This window comes from Triturus cristatus, chromosome 10 (genome assembly GCF_964204655.1).
Source record: "Triturus cristatus chromosome 10, aTriCri1.1, whole genome shotgun sequence".
NCBI lineage: Eukaryota > Metazoa > Chordata > Amphibia > Caudata > Salamandridae > Triturus > Triturus cristatus.
In genome coordinates, this window is record NC_140593.1 from 1,059,595,913 (window position 1) to 1,059,615,813 (window position 19,901).

Here is a 19,901-nt window from a genome sequence, read left to right on the forward strand (position 1 = left end):
GCCACTTCACCCTCAGAACACCCACCATCCACAGACACCTGCACCTGCTCCCACGAAGAAACTGGACCAAAATCACCGACGACCAGCTAACCTCATCACTCAGCACCTCCACCCCAACCATCGCGGAAAACGACGACACCAACACCGCAGCCCGAACCCTGCAGAGATGGATCTCCAACAGCGCCAACACCATAGCACCCCTCAAGAAAAACAACACCACCAATGCCAAGAAAGCCAGATGGTTTACCACTGAAATTCGAGAGTCCAGATGCACTTGCCACCGCCCTGTAAAGGCCTGGAGGAACACCAAATCCACAGAAGCCTACAACAACTTCAGAGCCGCCAGCAACGCCCACCACCAACTCATCAGAAAAACGAGGAAAAAAGCACACACGCACACAACAGCAAAGAACTCTTCAACATCATCAAGGAGATCGCCCAACCCACCAGCGAGTCCACCGACATCCCTCCCTCACAAGACCTCTGCGACAAACTCTGCACCTTTTTCCACCACAAAATCAAGAGCATCTACGACAACTTCGACGAAGACGACCAACACACTGAACCCTCACCAACCACCCCCGGCACCCTGAAGCAAGCGATCGACAACTGGACAGCCCTCACCCCCGAAGACACACTGAAGACGATGACGTCAATCCACTCTGGGGCCCCCACGGACCCCTGCCCCCACTACATTTTCAACAGAGCCACCGACACCATCGCACCCATGCTCTGCCACACCATCAACTGCTCCCTGGCAACCGCCACGTTCCCCGACGACTGGAAACACACCGAGGTCAACCCCCTCCTGAAGAAACCCTCGGCGGACCCCACCAACCTCAGAAACTACAGATCCATTTCCCTGCTCCCGTTCCCAGCGAAAGTCATTGAGAAAGCCATCAACAGCCAACTCGCCACATTCATCGAAGAGCACAACATCCTCGACTCCTTCCAATCTGGCTTCAGAAAACACCACAGTACGGAAACCGCCCTCCTCGCTGCAACAGACGACATTCGTACCCTACTGGGCAAAGGAGAAACAGCAGCCCTCATCCTCCTCGACCTCTCAGCGGCGTTCGACACAGTCTCTCACCGCACCCTAATACACAGACTCCACGACACAGGGATCCAAGACAAGGCCTTCAACTGGATCTGCTCCTTCCTCTCCGGCAGAACGCAGCGGGTCAGACTCCCCCCTTTCCACTCCGACCCTTCACCTACCACCTGTGGAGTCCCCCAGGGGTCCACCCTCAGCCCTACAGTCTTCAACATCTACATGGCTCCGCTCGCCCACATCGTCAGAACCTACGTACTCAACATTGTGTCATACGCAGACGACACCCAACTCATCCTCTCTATCCAACTAACCCAATACCGCCAGACACAATTTTCGAGAAGGCATGAAGCCGTCGCCAAATGGATGAAAAACAGCTACCTACAACTAAACACCAACAAAACAGAAGTACTCATTATGGGCCCAAACCCCGACGCATGGAATGACACCTGGTGGCCCCCCGCCCTCGGAAGCCCACCCACCCCCACGGACCACGACGCAACCTGGGAATCATCCTGGACTCCGAGATCAAAATGGACCGCCAGATCAACTCCGTCTCGTCCTCCTGCTTCCAAAATTCGCCTCCTACGTAAGACCTTCAAATAGATCTCCCTTGAACACAGAAAGACCCTCACTCACGCCCTGGTCACCAGCAGACTCGACTACGGCAAAGCACTCTACGCCGGAATAAACAAAAACCTCACCCGCAAGCTACAGAACATCCAGAGCGCCGCCGGAAGACTGGTCCTCGACCTGCCAAGACACTGCCACATCTCCCAGCACCTGCGCACACTCCACTGACTCCCCATCGAAGCTAGAGTCACCTTCAAGATGCTCACCCACGCCCACAAGGCCCTCCACGACACCGGACCAGCATACCTGAACAGCCGACTCAAATTCCACGCACCCCAAAGGACCCTGCGATCTGTCCAGCTCTCCTATGCTGTGGTCCCTTGCACCAGAAAGACCAGATCGGGAGGCCGCTCCTTATCCTTCCTCGCAGCCCGAGCCTGGAACGCCCTGCCGCTCCAACTCAGACAGACAACATCACTTCCCATCTTCGCAAGAAACCTCAAAACCTAGCTCTTCGACAGACCCCCTCCTTGATGGACTGGAGCCTGCTAACCCCGCCTCCCCCCAGCACCTTGAGACCCTTACAGATGAGTAGTCGCGCTTAACAAACACCTGATTGATTGATTGATTGACTTGAATAGTTGCGGCTGTCGACAGATTGTTTCAGCTGTCGACTAGGTCATTTACGCCATTAACTCATGCTGCTCTGATGTCCGCATAGTTAAACTAGCTTGACTGCCTAACGATTTTCTTTGTCTGTATATATGTATGTACTTCAATCAAACGATCTCGCATTATATGTATAGCGTTCGGATACCCTCGGGTCTAGTTAGTACTATATAAAACGTATAAATAAATAAAAATATGAGGTTTTATGGCTCTGGGCTCCGGCGAGAGGCAGCTTATGCCTTAGGCTATAGCTTAATTTTCAATTAAAAGTGGGTGAATGTAAGAAGCATATCCTCTTCTATCTGGGCCAACCTTGTAGATCTGCCTAGAAGATCCCACCCACTGATCGTTCCCTCACCATGTGGAAGATTGTCAGATCTGCAAGTCATTCTCAACCACAACAAATACATCAGGAGCCAGGGGGCTACTGTGTTTTAAGAGATAATGGGCTAATAATTCTTTTGGGCCAGAGGTTCAAGGTGCGCCTCCTTCGTGGATGATGCTGTCCCTCCAAACTTTGCCAGTGATGAAGAACAGGAAGCACTCATTTGCAAGGACTTCACAAGGGTTAAATAAAAAAGGATGAAAAAGTTAATTCTGCCATTTTTGTTACTAGTCAAAAGGCCCACAAGTGAGAACACTAGTGCTGTATTTTAAGACTTACCAACATTTCAGTGTACTTACCCTTATCTTTGGTATTGCCAATGGCTCATGCTACAGCAGGATTTCAATTTCAAGGTCTCTGACCCTCTGGTCATATTGGCGAGCCTGGAGGCCTTCATCATTAACTTTGGCAGTTAAGAGTACACACTTGGCCAGAGACTAAACTACTTCGACATTGACCCATCCTTCATTCCCAGCAAACCCATGGCCCTCCTTCAGACTGTCCACGCCTGAACGTTACCTTTTTGCATCCTCTGACTGACTGCATCTTTGATTGGCAGGTTTTAGGCAAGCATGGGAGGGGTTGGAAGTGAGAGGGGGCTTGAAACTAGGGGAGGCATTTGATCAACGTACTGTTATGACCAGGAAAACTTTATTCCCTTGAGACAAGCTATGCGCAAAGTCATGAACAGTTCAGTCTTCAATTTTTATTGTATTGCCCCTTGAACCCTTTCCTGGACAGGCTTACTTAAGTGACACCGTTCTATGACATTGTTCTCACTGTTGTCTATAACTTTTAGATTAATCTTTTCTACTTCTTTCACTTCACTTGAGCACTTCTTGGAGCAATGTCTCATGCACTTTTAAGAGCAACCTAACAGCATTTGATTGTATGCAAATGAATTTTTCAGTCAAAAATTATAAAGTATTGAATTGGTTTTCATGATACAGTGTCCAATTGTGTTTTCTTTCTCTCGCATACGAATTGTGTTTGATGTAAATACAATACTGAGTATTGTTGTGTATCCTTGCCAATAGGACCAATTGTTTTTTGTATCGTATTGCGCGCAGGTCCTTTTGGCCATTATGGGTTACCCTATTAGCTTGTAATGGCCGTTCTTTCACCTAGGGAACAGGATTGAAGTGGAACCGGCGGCAGGTCCCGTAGAAAGCTTTCACCACTCGCAAGGTCCCTTGTACCACAGTTTGAAGGTCAGAGGGTGACATCCCTACATGGGGCAGGGAAAGCCCCTAGACGGTAAACCTCACTGACTGGATGGGTGCTCGGTACTGTACCCACTTCCCAAGAACGTGTATTCCCCACTCGCCTGCTCTTCCTAATGACAATATCCAGTGTATCCTACAGTGCACTGTTTACCTTACTCTGCATGACGGGCGCTCACACGCCTGGCACCAGCTGTGCAAAACTCCATTTGCAACCATAGTAACAGTTTCTAGTTTTGCTCCGAGGTGGCGCAGATCACACAAGCTGAGAGCTGGAGAGCAAGAGCGTAGGAATAAACGGTGCCTCTTGCAGAGACTCACACTCGAAAAACAAGTATTCTAACATCAAACTAATTCATGGCTATAGCTTACCAGTTTTAAAGCAACACAACTGTTTTCACGCCTAATTCTGTGCTGGTCAAATGGTGGACTATAAACTATTTCACCATTGTCAAACGTATAATAAAAAGATAGTCGCCTGGCAGAAAACTGAAAAAGCAGGAAAAAGCTTTCGAGAACATGGTGTTTTTAACTTCCACTGTATTATTGATCTACATAGAAACTTAACTGAATCCATGACACACATATTTGTAAGATCGTGGAATGTGGTCTGTACTAACATAGGTACCAAGAGTGATTGCATCAGCCATTTCTCGCTTTTTGAGCCTACAATCAAGGGCATTGAGGTCTTGTTTTGTGTTTTAGCTTTCCCTTTCCCATTATAACTCACTTCAAATCCCCGCATGCAAGGGGCTGGCTGGGGGTTTCACAAAGTGGACAAAGGCTTACTGGGCTGGCCGAAATCTTTAAAGATTAATTTGGCCGCTCAGTGTCACAGTTTTTCTTATCACTAATGACAGGAAAGCATCACTTTTTGGAAATAAATACTCAATGATTTCATATACCCATCTCTCTTGTCAGAGTGCCCTATTAAATCAAAAATCTGGGAGTCACGTGGGATGTTCAGCTCAGCCTTAAAAGACAAACTTGAGCAGCAATTCGAGCCACGCTCTTACAATGTAAACTACTTAATAAAACTTTCTTCCATTTTGCAAGAAAACCACCACCTAATTGAAGGTTCACCCATTGTCTCCTCCTTGATTTTGGCAAGGTCCTATTTGATGGCATCCCAACATACCCTACCAAGACACTGCAAAAAGCTCAAAATGCTGCTGGCCACCTCATATTTGGTCTAAAAAAGATGTGACGCTGTGGCACACCAATTTAAAAAGCGTTCATTTCGAAACAGTCTGTTTTAACCTGCAAGTGCATTGGAAGATCTGGCTCAACATGCCAAGAGGAAAAACACCAACCACCCTGCCTTCTCCACTCCACAGAAAACATGTGACTCATACCAAGGCCCAGAAACAAGAGCAGAGAGTGTTGCTAACACCGCATCTGAAACAGACATCTGCAATACCTCTTCCCATATGCTCTTCAAAATCAAGCTCAACGTGCATCTTTTCTAAACCTAGTATCACTCAGAAATGTTCTGAACTATACCTTACTCTTTTATGCAAAGTAAACAGCCCAGCCAAGTTTCCACAGTCCATGTGTGATGAGCTGTTCCAGTCCAGGCGTTTTCCTTTGAATTCTGAGTCTTGTAGTCCTGTTTTAAAATAGAATAAAAAATACTACAAATCCCAGAATTCTAAGAAAAGAAACCTGGACGGAAGCAGTACATCATGCATGGATCAGAAAAACTTGTCAGGGCTGTTTATGGCTCTCAAGACATCCGTAATTATTATTATATGTTCCAAGACAACTACTGCAATTAACTACGCAGTTCAGAAATGGACTGGGAACCAAAAGCAGCCCTGTTAAAATTGTTTAAACCAGCTCTGCTCCCTTCTCTCTCTTACCATTTCTCATCTTCTCTCCCCTTCTGCCCCCGCTGTCCTCTCTGCAATAACCCACAGGGTTCTGAAGAAAACGACACAGGTGGCGGCCTTCGACCTTACAATATGTCTTCCAACAGCTCCAGTCCCCTGGGGAAATGCCCGGTGGCATAAATGCCCAGTCCGCCCTGATGCTGTTGTTTCAATGTCACATATATCTGCAATATTACAGCTGTGGTCCAGCTAGCGCCTGGAAGCAATTCAATTGTACAGCATGCTTTAAAGAAATAAATCAACCTAAACAGGTTTATGTTGTGTAATGCTCGCTTTCTGGCTCGGTGAGTTGAACACTTACCACTGAATCATGGGTTAACCTGCAGGTCACTAGTAAGAATCTCAGAAAAGCAGATCCAGAGGTCCATCCTTCTAGGTCGATAAAATGAGTACCATAGAAAATTGGGTAATAGTAGTACCTGTTATTTACAGCGTTAAGAAACAGCAGTGAGGTACGAAGGCGATCTAAAAACATGTCATTGCTTCGTATAAGACAGCAGAGGAGAAGTTAGAAGCAAGCGATCAACACATTCTCCGCTGCAGGAGCTTCACTTCTATAGGCCATGCTTGCTCACCCATCCCCATGGTCACAATTACAGCCTGGCAGTAATAGGACCTGTGCTGTCTCAAACACCATCCAATGACATTTCAATTATCCTCAGGGAGAAACCAGGCACTTGCACTGCCCGTGCTCCGTGTCCCTAAATGCCCCATTATCCATCTATTTTCTCATTTTCACCATGCGCATGTGAGTGTGTTTAGAAGGAGATCCGCGGATGCTTGCCTGTAATGATGCCGTTTTTCTCTGCAGGTTCCTGCCAGCTGACCTTGAGGGACGTGTCCAGAATCTCGGTGAAGCTCAGATGTCCTACAGCTCCAGGCCCTGTGTGTCAGAAGAGGAGATGTGTTAACACCTGGGCCGCTAACTGTTTATTGAGGCGCTGCAGTCCTGCCAAGGCTGAAACAGACACATCTCAATGCGGCAGCGACAGCAAAAGCGCGCCGTAAAGCTAGTAGTAAGGACAGTCAATCAATCAGTCTATCCTTTCAAAACCACAAACGATATTCCTCAAAAAACAGAACCCTCCATGCGCATATAGCTAAGAACATAGTGCTCCAGTCCCGGGTTACTCTTTTACAAGGCACGCTAGTTCAATTGGACAAATGGATGTGAACCAGAACTACAACTCCCAGGATGCATTAGGTTGTTAAACAAAAACCCAGTATTGGAGCACTGCACTGCACTGCACTGCAAGTGACATGGAGGCAATAGATCATTTTGAGCTGAAGGTCATGTTCTTACAAAACGTTAAGCTTGGCAGATGGTTCCATGTCAGGGGTAGGCTTTGGTTTAATAACCTAATGTATTTTGGGAGGTATGGTCGTGGTTCATTTCAACGGAACAAACTGGACTAACACACAGTCACGGCTCGCATAACTCGCGGGTGGGGGGGGTCGCAGCGGTGTTTAAAAAATACAAATAAAATCTTACCTTACAGGGTCCCGCGCCGCCTCCGCTCCTGGCCGGGTCCGACACCCGTATTTTCCTGCTGCTTTTCTGTTCTTCTGCCTCCGGCAGGAACAGGAAGCAGGCATCCTCCCTCCCCTCCACATAGCCTATCACAACGCTGCAATGGCAGCGTTGTGTGTGGTGCGGGCGGCGCCCAGCTGGGCGCCTGTAGGGAGACCATTTTCCTAATGTAGGCTGCATGCAGCCTACACACAGAAAATGCAGAGTGCGCATGACTGGTCCCATAGCATTGGGAGAGCCACTCCTCCCCGACCCGCCCACCCGCCTGCCCCCAACCACAGGCATACCATTCAGCTTTCTCCCAGTGGGATAAGGAGAAACATAAAATGGTATTTACAAAAAAATGTAAAATACCATTTTATGTTTCTGCTTCTCGCACTGCGAGAAAGCAGTGGGGCGACGCTCCTTCGCCCTAATGGAGAAGCCGCCCCTGCTAACACACCTGTAAGGAGTGATTTGTAAACGGAAAGCCCAACAATGGACCTTGGGGGTCACTGATGACATGGAGTCCTCTGGTAACCTTGTGTAACGAGCAGCTGCTCCTTGTTATCGTTGAACTACAACATGGCGGATCGCCTTCCTTCGGGTCATTCCGGACACTATTTCCTACGCTGTACTTTTGTGTGGGAGACTAACACAATCTAGTAGGTGTTCTAGTCTTGATTTCCTTTCACCGAACTAATGATTTGTAGCTGAAAAGTTCAGGACTGGATAAAGTGTCTGTAAAGACCTGGTGTGAGGTGGTCACCTGAGTGGGTGATCAGCATTTATCTCTAAAGGATCGATCCCAGACAGATTCTCAGTCTGCTCACATGTGATCAAGTTACAAGGAATAATTCAAAGTTGAAGTGATGTACATAGTCAGAGAGCTTCCTGAAATTCTGGAATAGATCCACCCTCATAAACCAACGTCAGACACTCCTGGGCACTAAATCATTTAAGGGACTCCTCTTCAACAATGCAGGGATATCTCCAATTGCAACAGACACCAGCTCCAAGGAACTCAATCAGCCTCATGGAATTATCAGTATTCACACAGGCCGCGCAGGATCCTTCCACAAGAAAGATTGGAAAACCTGCCCAACAGAGAGATGCAGTGCGAGGGAGGGAACCACTTCTAAAATGGCAAAGCAAGGACCATGGTGCAATAGGCATTTTCAGGCAGCGTATTACTATGGAAGGATAGATAAAAAGTGACAGCCAACAGACATCAAGACATCTTCAATTAAAAAAGGCCTTTGACCTGGTGACAAATGCTCTGTCCACAAAAGGGATGTTATGGGCAGCAGGTACAGCTAAGTAGAGGGAGAAAAGTTACAGGGCTGCCTTGGGTTCCCAGTCCGGCCCTGATTTTCATGCACAACAATATCCAGTGCGCCAAATTTCTCTTCCAGACTGCCTTGCTACTCTTGCTGTCTGAGCAACCTATGAAGAGCCGGTCATCTGACATGATCTCTTTGGTAAAGTCTATGTAATAACTGTGGCACACCTGGGTTACAGCCAGTGCAACTGATACTCCTCTTTGGTAGGGTGGGGAGAGGACAAAAGGTGGAGATGGTGATAGATTGATCAACACCTTGCGATTGGCAGCCACTTTAGTTCTAGGGGCATGTTTGCCCAGGAAGAAGCATGTGAACATTAGATGAACGCTCAAGGCCTGCAGCTCGATGACCCATCACGCCGATAGAACAGCAAACATAAAAAAGGTCTTGAAAGCCAATGACAATAACTGACACCTGTGGAGGGGCTCAAAAGCAGCACCCGTTAAGAAAGTCAAAACCAGGATCAAAACTCAGTGAGGCACAATAAAAGGAGTTTGAAGAAGCATTCATCGGTCTGCTGAAAAATCTAAATCACAAAAGGTGACTTGAAGAAAGACAGCTGATCTGGTAGGAATAGAAAATCTGGCAATGCTGCAATGTACCAATTGAAAATGCCCACCCTGCTGTGACTACAAGAGCACGCACTTGAGGTGTAGGAGGTCTGTATAACCGATCAGTCTCAGGAAACTGGGGTATTGAGAATGACTTGAGCCCCACCTGAGAAATAATCTGCAGAACTCAAGGAATCAAGGGTATGGGAGGAAAAGTGAAGTGAAGCAGAAACTTCAACCAAACGCCTCTCTCAAGGCTCAATGCAACGGATACTGAGGAGCACAAAACATCTGGCAATAGGCACTGTCGTGTGTGGCTAAGAGATCCACCTGCGGTATACCCCCAATGGGCAAAGATTTCCTGAACTGCCTCTGGATGGAGATGCCACTCATAGCTGGCAAGATGATGCAGACAGAGGCTATCGCCCTTGTGTTCAGAGAGCTGGCCAGATGATTACCAATTAGTCACATTCCATTATGATGCGCTCAGGCACACAGCCTCAGCACTTACCAACAAAGAAAGTGAGACCCCACTTCTCTCTGTTTATTTATGTATCACATTGGGGTCATGTTGTCCATCAAGATCTGAACAGACTGTGAAAGGAAGGGAGGAAGGCCTTGAGTGCTAACCAAATTGCCCTTAGTTCCAGCAGGCTGATGTGGAGTGCCTACTTCTCTGAAGATCAGAGGCATCTAATCTGTAGATCCCCCAGATGCACGCCCCGCCCGAGGGTGAATGTATTATCACCACCAGCTCCACAGATGGAGGATACAGAAAGACGACCTTTGAATCCAGTTACCCTCTGCCGACCACCTATCTAAGTCCACTGCAGTATCCATGGAGATCACAATGCTGTCGTCAACTCTCCCTTAAGCTGAAACCACTGCTGAGGAGACACCACTGGAGAGCCCTCGCCTTTTCGCATGCATGCATGTCCAAGAAGATGTAAATAGCCAGAAGACACAACAGGGACAAACTTTTGGGGCTGGAACAACAGACGGTTGTGTGAGGGCTAGATGAGACTTGGGTATGTTGACAGACAAACTTACGTCATACAACTGGTAAGCTGCCCCCTACAACTAGTGGGGTGCCAACTCGGCTTTGAGCAGCCAGTCATCGAGGAACAGGATTAAAGGAATCCCCAACCACCTGAGTTGGGCTACAAATATTTCAGGGGCAACTATAATTAGCTGTATGTGAACATTTGTGCTGGAACTATGGGTGGAGTTTGCATAACAGAGGGTGGATGCTGCCCACAAAGCCTAACCCAAATAAGAAGTAGTGTCTCCTTCCCTCTTAGCTGCAGTCTGCAGGATTCTGGGAAGCTATCCCGGAGGCCTGTAGGAGGAGCAGGACTCTACTTTAGTCTCGTGGGCTGATCACCTGAAATTATGAGAATCACTGGACATCTGTCCAACTGCCTGACTTTGGAAATATAAGATGGACGTGCCCATCTTTTTTTTGGTTCAGCATTGATTTAGATGTTCGCGAACTTTTAAGGCAAACCCTAAACCATATCTTGTGATACAAGGTAACCCCTTCTAGATGGAAGATTGTGATCTTCCATTTTCACACATCATCTGTTCCAAGCCCCGCTAAAGTCTGTTGACTGAGGTCACAGTATTGTTGTATTGCTGATGCCATACAGTATAGCCCTGGTTCTGTATATTTTCATTCTAATTACATTCAAAGCTCCACAAATATCAGAGCTTGGTTAACACTGTATATATTTTCTACCTATAGACCCTGGGATTATAGTGAGATTGCTGTCGGCTTTATCTGATTACCAGTTTCTACATATGAGTTTCATTGGACATCTACCCAGAGAGTCAATGAGTCTTACCGAGGCCATGTGTGCAATGCAGTCCTTGTTTTTGGAAAGTGATGGTGTCAGACCCTTAGCACCCTTTTGTAGAGCTTAGCACGCTCTCATCTGATGCTCCAAAGCCTAGGCCCTGCAGTTATGAACACCCAAATAGTTGTGCAGATATTTGCGCACTTAATGTACTAACCCTTCTTGGTTCAGTACGTTTTAAGGCATGGGCAAAGTGGGCAACTGTCTGTGGCCCCCACTCCCCAAGGTTCCCCCAGGTGAAGTGTCCTTTCTTCCACTCTATCAGAACCTCTCTCTGCCCTTCTCTACCTCTGACTTTCACTAGCTAGTGTCATTTTTAGGAATTTTGGCGTCCCAGGAAAGACTGTTTTCAGCTGTTTTTGTTTTAAAGTTAAAGGATAAATCAATTTTGTTTGGTATCACGTGGGTATAAATTAGCAGAAAATAGGTAATAAAATTCAAATTTGCCCCAAAATATTCCTTGCCCAGGGCCCCGGAAATCCTTAAGATTACACTATCACCATATAGGAAAAGGACGGCCAGGGCGTAAATTTTACAAAGTCCATGTTACACCGAAAGTCTGCATATTTGAAATATGGCAGACACCTTCTGTAATCTAACCCACAGGCTTGGCTAGCAGCCTCAAAGTAGAACTTAAATAATTCAAAGCCCATGTGGGAAATTAAATAGTAAACTAGAATGACTGTCGAGATAATGCCACTGCCCCTCAAGTCTGACCTTCAATGAATAAAGCCGCATAATTTGTGTTCCAGCTTGCTGTTCTCTCCTTTCCCAAGCGCAGGAGTGATGGGCTGTCCTAGTTAATATTCTGTGCGCCTCCACTCACCTGGATCCTTGCCCAAGCGCTCTGTCCTCTGGCTCTGCTGACATCAATTGGCAAAACATGGGCTTAAAAGGCATTTGCTGCTTCTTCCTTGTTCTGATGCGGTTGCCGTTTCCTTCAGCTCTCATATCACTCGACATAAGGCAACTCGTGTTTCAGATCCAGGCTATATAAAATGCTAACGACCGGTTCTAGTCTAACAGGAAAGGCTGGAGCCTGCAGGCACTGGATACGTAGCCCACTAATGGCTTTTTTAACAGAAGCCAGTGCTGGGAAAGGACTCTTTGGAGAAGCCCTGTACTGCATGCTTGTCTGCCTTAGAAGTTGGAAATTATGTCTTTTTTATTCTCAGCTGATTTAAGTGTCTTTGGGTCATATCAAGGGTCTTGTATTAGTGCCAACCGAGGATAAACACTTTAGTTCTTGGCTCCTGCTGGGTTTCTGGGACCTTTTCAGCGCATTTCTTCTCTGCATTCTGTTTTTAAGCTTATGCAGATCTGAAGGGAGAACGAAGTTTAGTGACCCTGCCTCTAAATTTTTTAAATACATCACTCTAGGAAGGCCTGGACTGCATCTTCTTTGCTACTTTAGGTCATATGGCCAAAACTAGCCAAATGTATGGGAAACATCAGGGTGGGTGGGGCATGTTGAATCTAAACAGTTAGAGGGACCCCGTTTCAAGTCACAATCCTGGAGTTAAAAGTTCGTTTACATAGTGTGTGATCTTGAGCAAACTTAACTCTGGGTTTTTTATTCTGAAATATCTGGCAGGTGTCTAAAAAGGGACAGTCAAAAACAGAACAGTTTTCCCACTCCTACACCAACTAGTAATAAAAAAATAGAGCATCAAGCTTTCAGGAATTTGTTCGTCTGCTCTCTCAAATTTTGCACCATCATACCTTGAATATATAGAAAGAAACTCTTTAACTTTTTGGTTTTGCAAATGTGATTTTCTTAACTAGGTGTTCCTTCATTGGGGAATTAAACTGGGTATTTCTGTGCAATTATTTTAGCATTTCTTTGCACTTGTTGATATTCCTAAGTGATTTTTTAGGATTCTAGTTTACACCTTTTGTTTTCTTTTTTATCTCGGTTTCTTCCCCTGCCTTACAGTATAGACTGGTGCTGGAGGCTGTACTGGTTCTAAAAGGCCCAGAACCCGAATTTACATGAAGGGAGAGAACCGTCAATAGAGCAGAAGAGCTATAAAGATACTAGAACATTCCATCCATTGACGGTAGAATGTTCTAACTTAAAAGGGAGAAAAAGAAAGGCAAACGTTGGAGCATCGGAGAGGTCTATAAGAGCAAATATTGGCCTGAGCCATCCCACTGTCTTAAACGGAGCTCACAACACTCCAATGTTCTGTGCCTTTTTTTACTTAAGGGTAAAAAGTACAGTCGCCAGGTAATCACTCCCTTTAAAGGGAGCGCTGCGCAGAGTTTCCACACAGGTAGCAGTGGTGTGCACAGCTGCGTGACTTTCCTTCCACAAATCAGATCAAAGTGTATTAAAACTTTAAAGACTTTGTGAACTTGGTGAAGATACAAGCTGACTAAAGTGAGAGACCCGGAAATGAATGCCTCCTGAAAGTGACTGACTACTACTTCAATGCCCAGGTGAATGATCAACTCTTACATCAACGTATTACTTATATCTCCTTCTATGGGTGATTGAAATTGCCACCATAGGATTCTTATTACAATGTCAGTGCACAGAGGAGTGAATCTAGTATCTCTGACAGCATCTCAACATGGATCTAAGCTGCCATACTGAGTGAAGAAACATTAAGGGTTTTTTAAATCAATTTTAAAAAGTAGTGTGGGTGTGTTTTCTACGATACCCTTTATTTGAGCAAACAACCCCATAGACATTCGCCTTTCCCCATTCACCCTCTGCTTTTAAATATATATATTTAAGTGTATTATGGTGTTTTGGAGCCTCTTCACCCATTCCAAACCACTACAGTTTTTTTCTGTGCTTTAGTTGCAGCACTATTCGCCCCTTCCCGCTACTCTGACAGTCTGTCTGAAGTACGAATTTTCCTCTCTCAACCTCAAATACTGCAGTTTTGTGCCAAAAAGTAAACATCAAATGGAAAATATTGATAATTTTGTGATATTTTTCATTTTATGTCAATTTTATATGTGTTTAAAAAATTGTTTTGTTAACAAGAGCAATTCAAATGCGTCAAAACAATTGTATCCTGTCAAGGACATATTCTATCAAGAACTGAAAAGCAAGTCAGGGTGTGAGTCCATGCGTGTGGCAAGCCAGGTAAATGGTGTCCTGGAAAATGTCTAGGTATAATTAAGCGGAACGTAAAAGTAAGGAACAGTTTAAAGGTGTGCTAACATTATTCCCATTTAAGGGAGGGGAGACCAGATGTACATTTAGATTTTAGAAGTTACTAAGGAGTTTGCTATTGTTAGACACAAGGGAAGGATTTTCTTGACAACCCACAGCAATCAATCCCAAACCTTCTGCAAGAATTATAATTCTATTGCTTTATATCAAGACAAGTAGTGAAAGAAGAAGAACAAGCATTTGCAATGCAATAGGACTCTTGGAATTGTAAATGACAATGCCAATAGCTTAAACTCTCGCAAATGCACAACCTATTGAATTGCAAATGCTTGCTATAATTTTTTTTTTAAAGCGTTAGGAGAGAGCGTGTCCTGCCTGCAACAGCAGGCAGGACAAAGCTATTTGAGAAAATAGTGCTCGGGGGCTGTAATTAAAGCCTACCGTGTAACAACACACGTAACAGAGGGTGTCACCATTGGAAGGTTACACAATGAGACAAGGCGGTACTAAGGAGGGACTACTAAGCCTTTTGACCAATTAGCAGCCACAGTTTACAGTGGACAATGACACAAGCCAATGAAAAATGTGGGCGGAGTTTTAAGTCCATATTTCAATACAGCATGGCAGCATGCCTCGCAGAGCAGCGCATGCGCTGCCCAGGCTCCACCTAAAAACGAAATACACCATCTTGAATCTTGTGTCAGGCCCCACTTTCAGGACTATAAATTCAAATGGAATTTTACACACATAACATACTTTGAAACCTTTTACTCCAAATACATAGATACTTGCTCTACTCTAAGCCAAAATAGAATACTGGAAGAGAAGGATTAGTTACTTACCTGTAATCCTAGTTCTCATCCAGGGGTATACTCATCAAAGTCATAATCTATGAATAATCCCCGCCCATGTGCGGGATCCCGGAGCATATAGAAAATACATATATATACATATATATATACATATGTGAAAACATATAAATGCAGCCTAATAATGTTCAAAACATGGCAATGCTGTAAATTACATATTTTTGCATAGTAGTGCCCCCGTAACCCGTAAGGAAAAAAGGAAGCATCAGGCAAATTATAACACAGCACTGCTTTATTGCCATAAAGCAACATGTAATTGTAGGCATTCGCTAGTAGGCTGCAGTAGGGTATCAAGAAACCAAGAAAACTGACACCCTGCCTTTAAGGCATTAGAGTAGGGGGACCGTGCCTTTAAGGCCTGCCCGTGACCCCCTGCTCCCATGATGCACTACAGGTGGCAGTTGGGCCAGTTCTTTTTGGCGGTGCCTCCGCACCTGAGTAGATCTGCCTTCCATACATCACTTATTTAAAGAGAAAACATTGCTCGTCAGGGGAGGTGGGTGGGTCGCTTATGACTTTGATGAGTATACCCCTGGATGAGAACTAGGATTACAGGTAAGTAACTAATCCTTCTCATCCAGGGGATACTCATCAATAGTCATAATCTATGAATAGAGTAGCAAGCCCATACCCAAAGTCTCGCGGACGAGCAAAAAACAGTTAAAAAACAAACAGCAAAACACATTTTGCATTTACAGTTATGCAAACAGGTTCCTCAGAGAAGCCTGCCCCACCTGGGCGTCGGCCTGCGCGTCTGAATCTAGGCAGTAATGGCGCGTAAAAGTATGGACTGAGCGCCATGTAGCCGCTTTACAGATCTCAGACATGGGAACGTTGCGAAGGAGTGCTACCGTAGAAGCCTTCCCTCGAGTAGAGTGTGCTCTAGGTTTACCCTGCAGAACTTTGTGGGATAGTTGGTAAGCCAAAGCTATACAAGAGACAATCCATCTTGAAATAGATGTCTTGGATGCAGCCAGCCCGGTATTCGTGGGCCCATAGTTAACAAAGAGCCTGTCTGACTTTCTAAGAGTAAGGGTCTTGGCTAGATAGAATTTCAAAACCCTCCGGAGGTCAAGAGAGTGTAGGGCTCTCTCCGGGGGAGTGGTCGGTTGAGGAAAGAAGGTGGGCAACGTGATCACCTGATTAATATGTGTGAGAAGTTGGCCTGATGTATGATGTCACTAGTTATAGTGTACACCTTATATCAGTCCAAATACCCTTATGGTGATTGGTTGTAAAGTCAACCTTATAGACCAGCTATCCTAGTGGTAGCATGGACAAGAGCAGTCTTAGGCTAAACTCTGAATGGCATGTGAAGCCAGCTGTGATACCATATATAATCCCTTGAATACCAAATGAAAGGACACCACAACAGATATATATAGAAAATAAAGTGTATTTATTCTAAGCAAACCCTCAGCACTCTTTATGAGATTAGAGGTAAGTACAACACAGTCTTATTTATGCATACATTAAGTCACACAGGTAAGTAATACAGTTAGGCCCTAGGGGCCACGCAAACCATATACTAAGTAAGTGGTATAAGAACCACTGTCACGGAAATAGAATAGGCCCAGGCCTAGGGAATCGCTGGGGCTACACTACACTAGCGTTAGTTAGGAAGTGGGAGGCCCACGGGATTCGTGTGCAGAGTGGAAACACTCACGCGTAATGCGTAAAAGTCAATAGCAATAGTACAGTTTAGAAAACGGTAGATTTAGGACACTTCCGGAGTAGCTAGGAAGTTGAGACTTGAAAACTAGACACTAGGATAGTCACTATCCTGATGAGCACCGGAGTACCCAAGTTACCTAGCCCACAGGCTGCGGGTGCATAGGGGTGAAGATGCGTCGTTTTCGTCGTCGACTCCTATGGATGCCTGAAGAAAGATGCTGACAGGCAGTCAGTGAAGAGTGTCCGGTGGATCCCAAGGCTGGGATCTAGAAGAGAAGAAACCTGCAAGCAGAAGGGACAGAGTCAAGGTCACTAGCCAGTGACCACGTGGAACCAGGAAGGAACCAGGCGATGTCGTGATGATTGCAGGTGAAGGTGAAGCTTGTCGCTGCAGCCAGGAGGACCAGGAAGCGTCGAGGATGACCAGGACCAGGAGGCGAGCTGTCCCACGAAGGCTCTTGCTGTCGGCGGCGTCGAAGTTGGACTAGGACTCACCAAGCCTTGGCAAGCGGAACCCACGAAGAACGAAGGACTTGCTTCTGGTGCAGACCAGGAAGGTCTGGGGTGCTTCTTCTTTGCAGAGAAGCGGGAGCCAGTCTGGAGGAGCCAAACCAGCGCAGAAGATTTCAGGGTGCGTCGTCACAGAGGCCACTAGCCAGCGGGCAAGCAACCGGACAGACGCGGCAAGCAGGAAAATGCTGAAGGGCCCCACGCAGGACTCGTGGAGTGTGGGGGGCTGATCTTCGGTGCAGATGGTGCTTGGGGTTGGGGCTTCTCAATCCCCGGTGCACAACTTCGAGGGTACCTCAGAAGCTGCGCTGTAAGTTACTAGCCACTTTTTCCAGGTAGCCGGTCCCACGTCGCTCGTCGCCTCCACGGATCTCAGCTCTGCTGCAGATGTGGATGAGGGTCGGAGAAGTCTGGAAGTCAAGGCTCTGGTCGGGCTCTGCAGTCGGTTCCTCGTAGAACGGTTGCAAAGCAAAGGGTAGTCTCTTGATGGTGCCTGTTTGCACAGGGTAGCCACTCCTTGGCTACAAGGGAGATTCTTCAGTCTTCTTCTTTCGTCGAATGTCGAAGGTCCAGAGTTTCTGTTCAGTTTTGCAGGTTCAGGATAATCTAAAGTCTTGAGGCCCAACTCCCACTCTTATACTAATCTGGGGAGCTGGGATACCTGCTAGGTCACGCCTTATGGGTGGGACCTGGGAGGGGGTGGTTACACCCACTTCCCTTTGTCCAGTTTCGCGCCAGAGCTGGGGCTGGAGTGCCCCAGCGCCGGTTTGAACTGGACTATGCAAGGAACACCTTGTGTGCCCCAGGCATGTCTCATTCCTTTCAGCCCACCCTGCCCCAATACACTAAAGGCTGTCTGGGGAGGTGCTAGCACCTCCCCAAGCAGGAAACCTATTGTCCAGGCCTCCCTGGCTGGGATCACTCCCAGCTGCAGGAGGTCAGACTTGTGTCGTGGCAGCAGCATCCATTTTGTGATGCTGAGGCTTTGGTCAGAGGCTAACAGTTGAAGTATGATTTTAACATGTCTTTCCCTCTAGAAGGGGGGAATAATATTCTCATGTCCAGAAATGGCATGGGGGTATTATTCCACAGTGTTAGACACCTTACACGACATGTTTCGATAAAGCCAAACCATAGTTACCATAACCGTCTAAGATTATAAGGCACTTTAAGAGTATATGGTAGGCTATATCATAGAACAGCTATAAGGACATGGTTCCGAAAGCTGCAGACAGGCTCAGCTCATGCTAGAGCACCATCTCACATGTTACCAAGCACTCTGCCTCCAGGATTGTTAAGGCCTGCCATAGGAGTGACTGATAGGTACACATGTGTCTATATGTAAGTTAGGTATAAGAATACTACACCTAAGCAAGGGGTGATTACACGACCTTGCCCCAGCTGAGTGATCAGCCAGTTGTGTCAAAATGGAAGGCCAGGCCAGGGGTGGCATAATACATGCTGCAGCCCCTGGTAGGCCTAGGGTACACCTATGCCCTGGGTACCTAGGGTACACTGTACAGGGGCCAATAAGGTGATCCTATCCAAATGGGTTATGCACCTAAAGTACATAGTATTAATTTAGAGAGAGAACAGCAGGGCTGTGGGTCTGATTAGCAGGCCCACAGCCACATCTAAGTCGAAAACCAGTAAAGCAAAAGCAAAAAGTGGGGGTGAACATAGAAAGCAGACCCTACTCTCCTACAATATGGAAGTCCGAAACCACCTTGGGCAGGAAGCTCGGATGAGTACGGAGCACCACCCTATTAGCATGAAACACAGTGTAAGGTTCCTTGCAGCAAAGGGCCTGAATTTCACTAACCCTACGGGCCGAAGTGATGGCTACTAAGAAGGCAGCCTTCCAGGTCAAATGTTGCAAGGAGGCCTTATGAATCGGCTCAAAAGGAGCTCCCATCAGCTTAGAGAGAACGATGTTCAGTTCCCAGGAAGGGGAAGGAGACCTCACAGGTGGGTAAACTTTCTTAAGCCCTTCTAAGAAATCCTTTACCACTGGCATCTGAAAGAATGAGGTCTGGGTAGGAGACTTCCTATAGGCTGTAATAGCAGCTAAGTGCACTCTGATGGACGAGTACTTTAACCCAGACTTCGCCAAGTACAGTAAGTAGGGGAGAATAACCTGTTCTTGACCCCGGATCGGATCAAGGGCGTTATCTCTACACCAGAAGCAGAATCTTTTCCATTTAAAACCATACGACTTCCTCGTGGAGGGCCTCTTTGCCTCCCGAAGAATGCTCATACAGTCCGGTGGAAGATCTAGATGTCCGTACTGGATGAATTCAGGAGCCATGCCGTCAAGCGGAGGGAGGGGAGATTGGGGTGGAACACTCTCCCCTTGTCCTTGGTCAGCAAGTTCGGCAGGCATGGCAACCTCCTCTGTGGTACCTCCGACAGTTGGAGTAGATCTGGGTACCACCACTGCCGGGGCCACTCCGGTGCTATTAGGATCATCCGAGTTCTGGCTCTGTAGAACTTCTGAATCACAGCCGGGATGAGAGGGAGAGGAGGAAAAGCGTAAAGCAATGTCCTCGACCAGCTGATCAAAAGCGCGTTCCCCTGCGACCCTCGTTGAGGGAACCTGGAGGCGAAGACGGGGCATTTCTTGTTGTCCGCGTCTGCGAACAGATCGATGTCCAGTAAGCCC

At 46.6% G+C, this 19,901-nt stretch overlaps 1 protein-coding gene across 2 annotated transcripts in view; it reads right to left on the reverse strand.

Moving 5' to 3' along the window:
• Nucleotides 1-19,901, reverse strand: part of SDK1 (sidekick cell adhesion molecule 1) — a 2,285,003-nt gene that overhangs the window by 643,519 nt on the left and 1,621,583 nt on the right. For both annotated transcript variants that reach the window (XM_085629198.1, XM_085629197.1), the window contains one exon: nucleotides 6,581-6,679. In XM_085629198.1, the coding sequence (XP_085485324.1) occupies nucleotides 6,581-6,679 (99 nt within the window). The remainder of the gene's footprint in view (nucleotides 1-6,580; nucleotides 6,680-19,901) is intronic.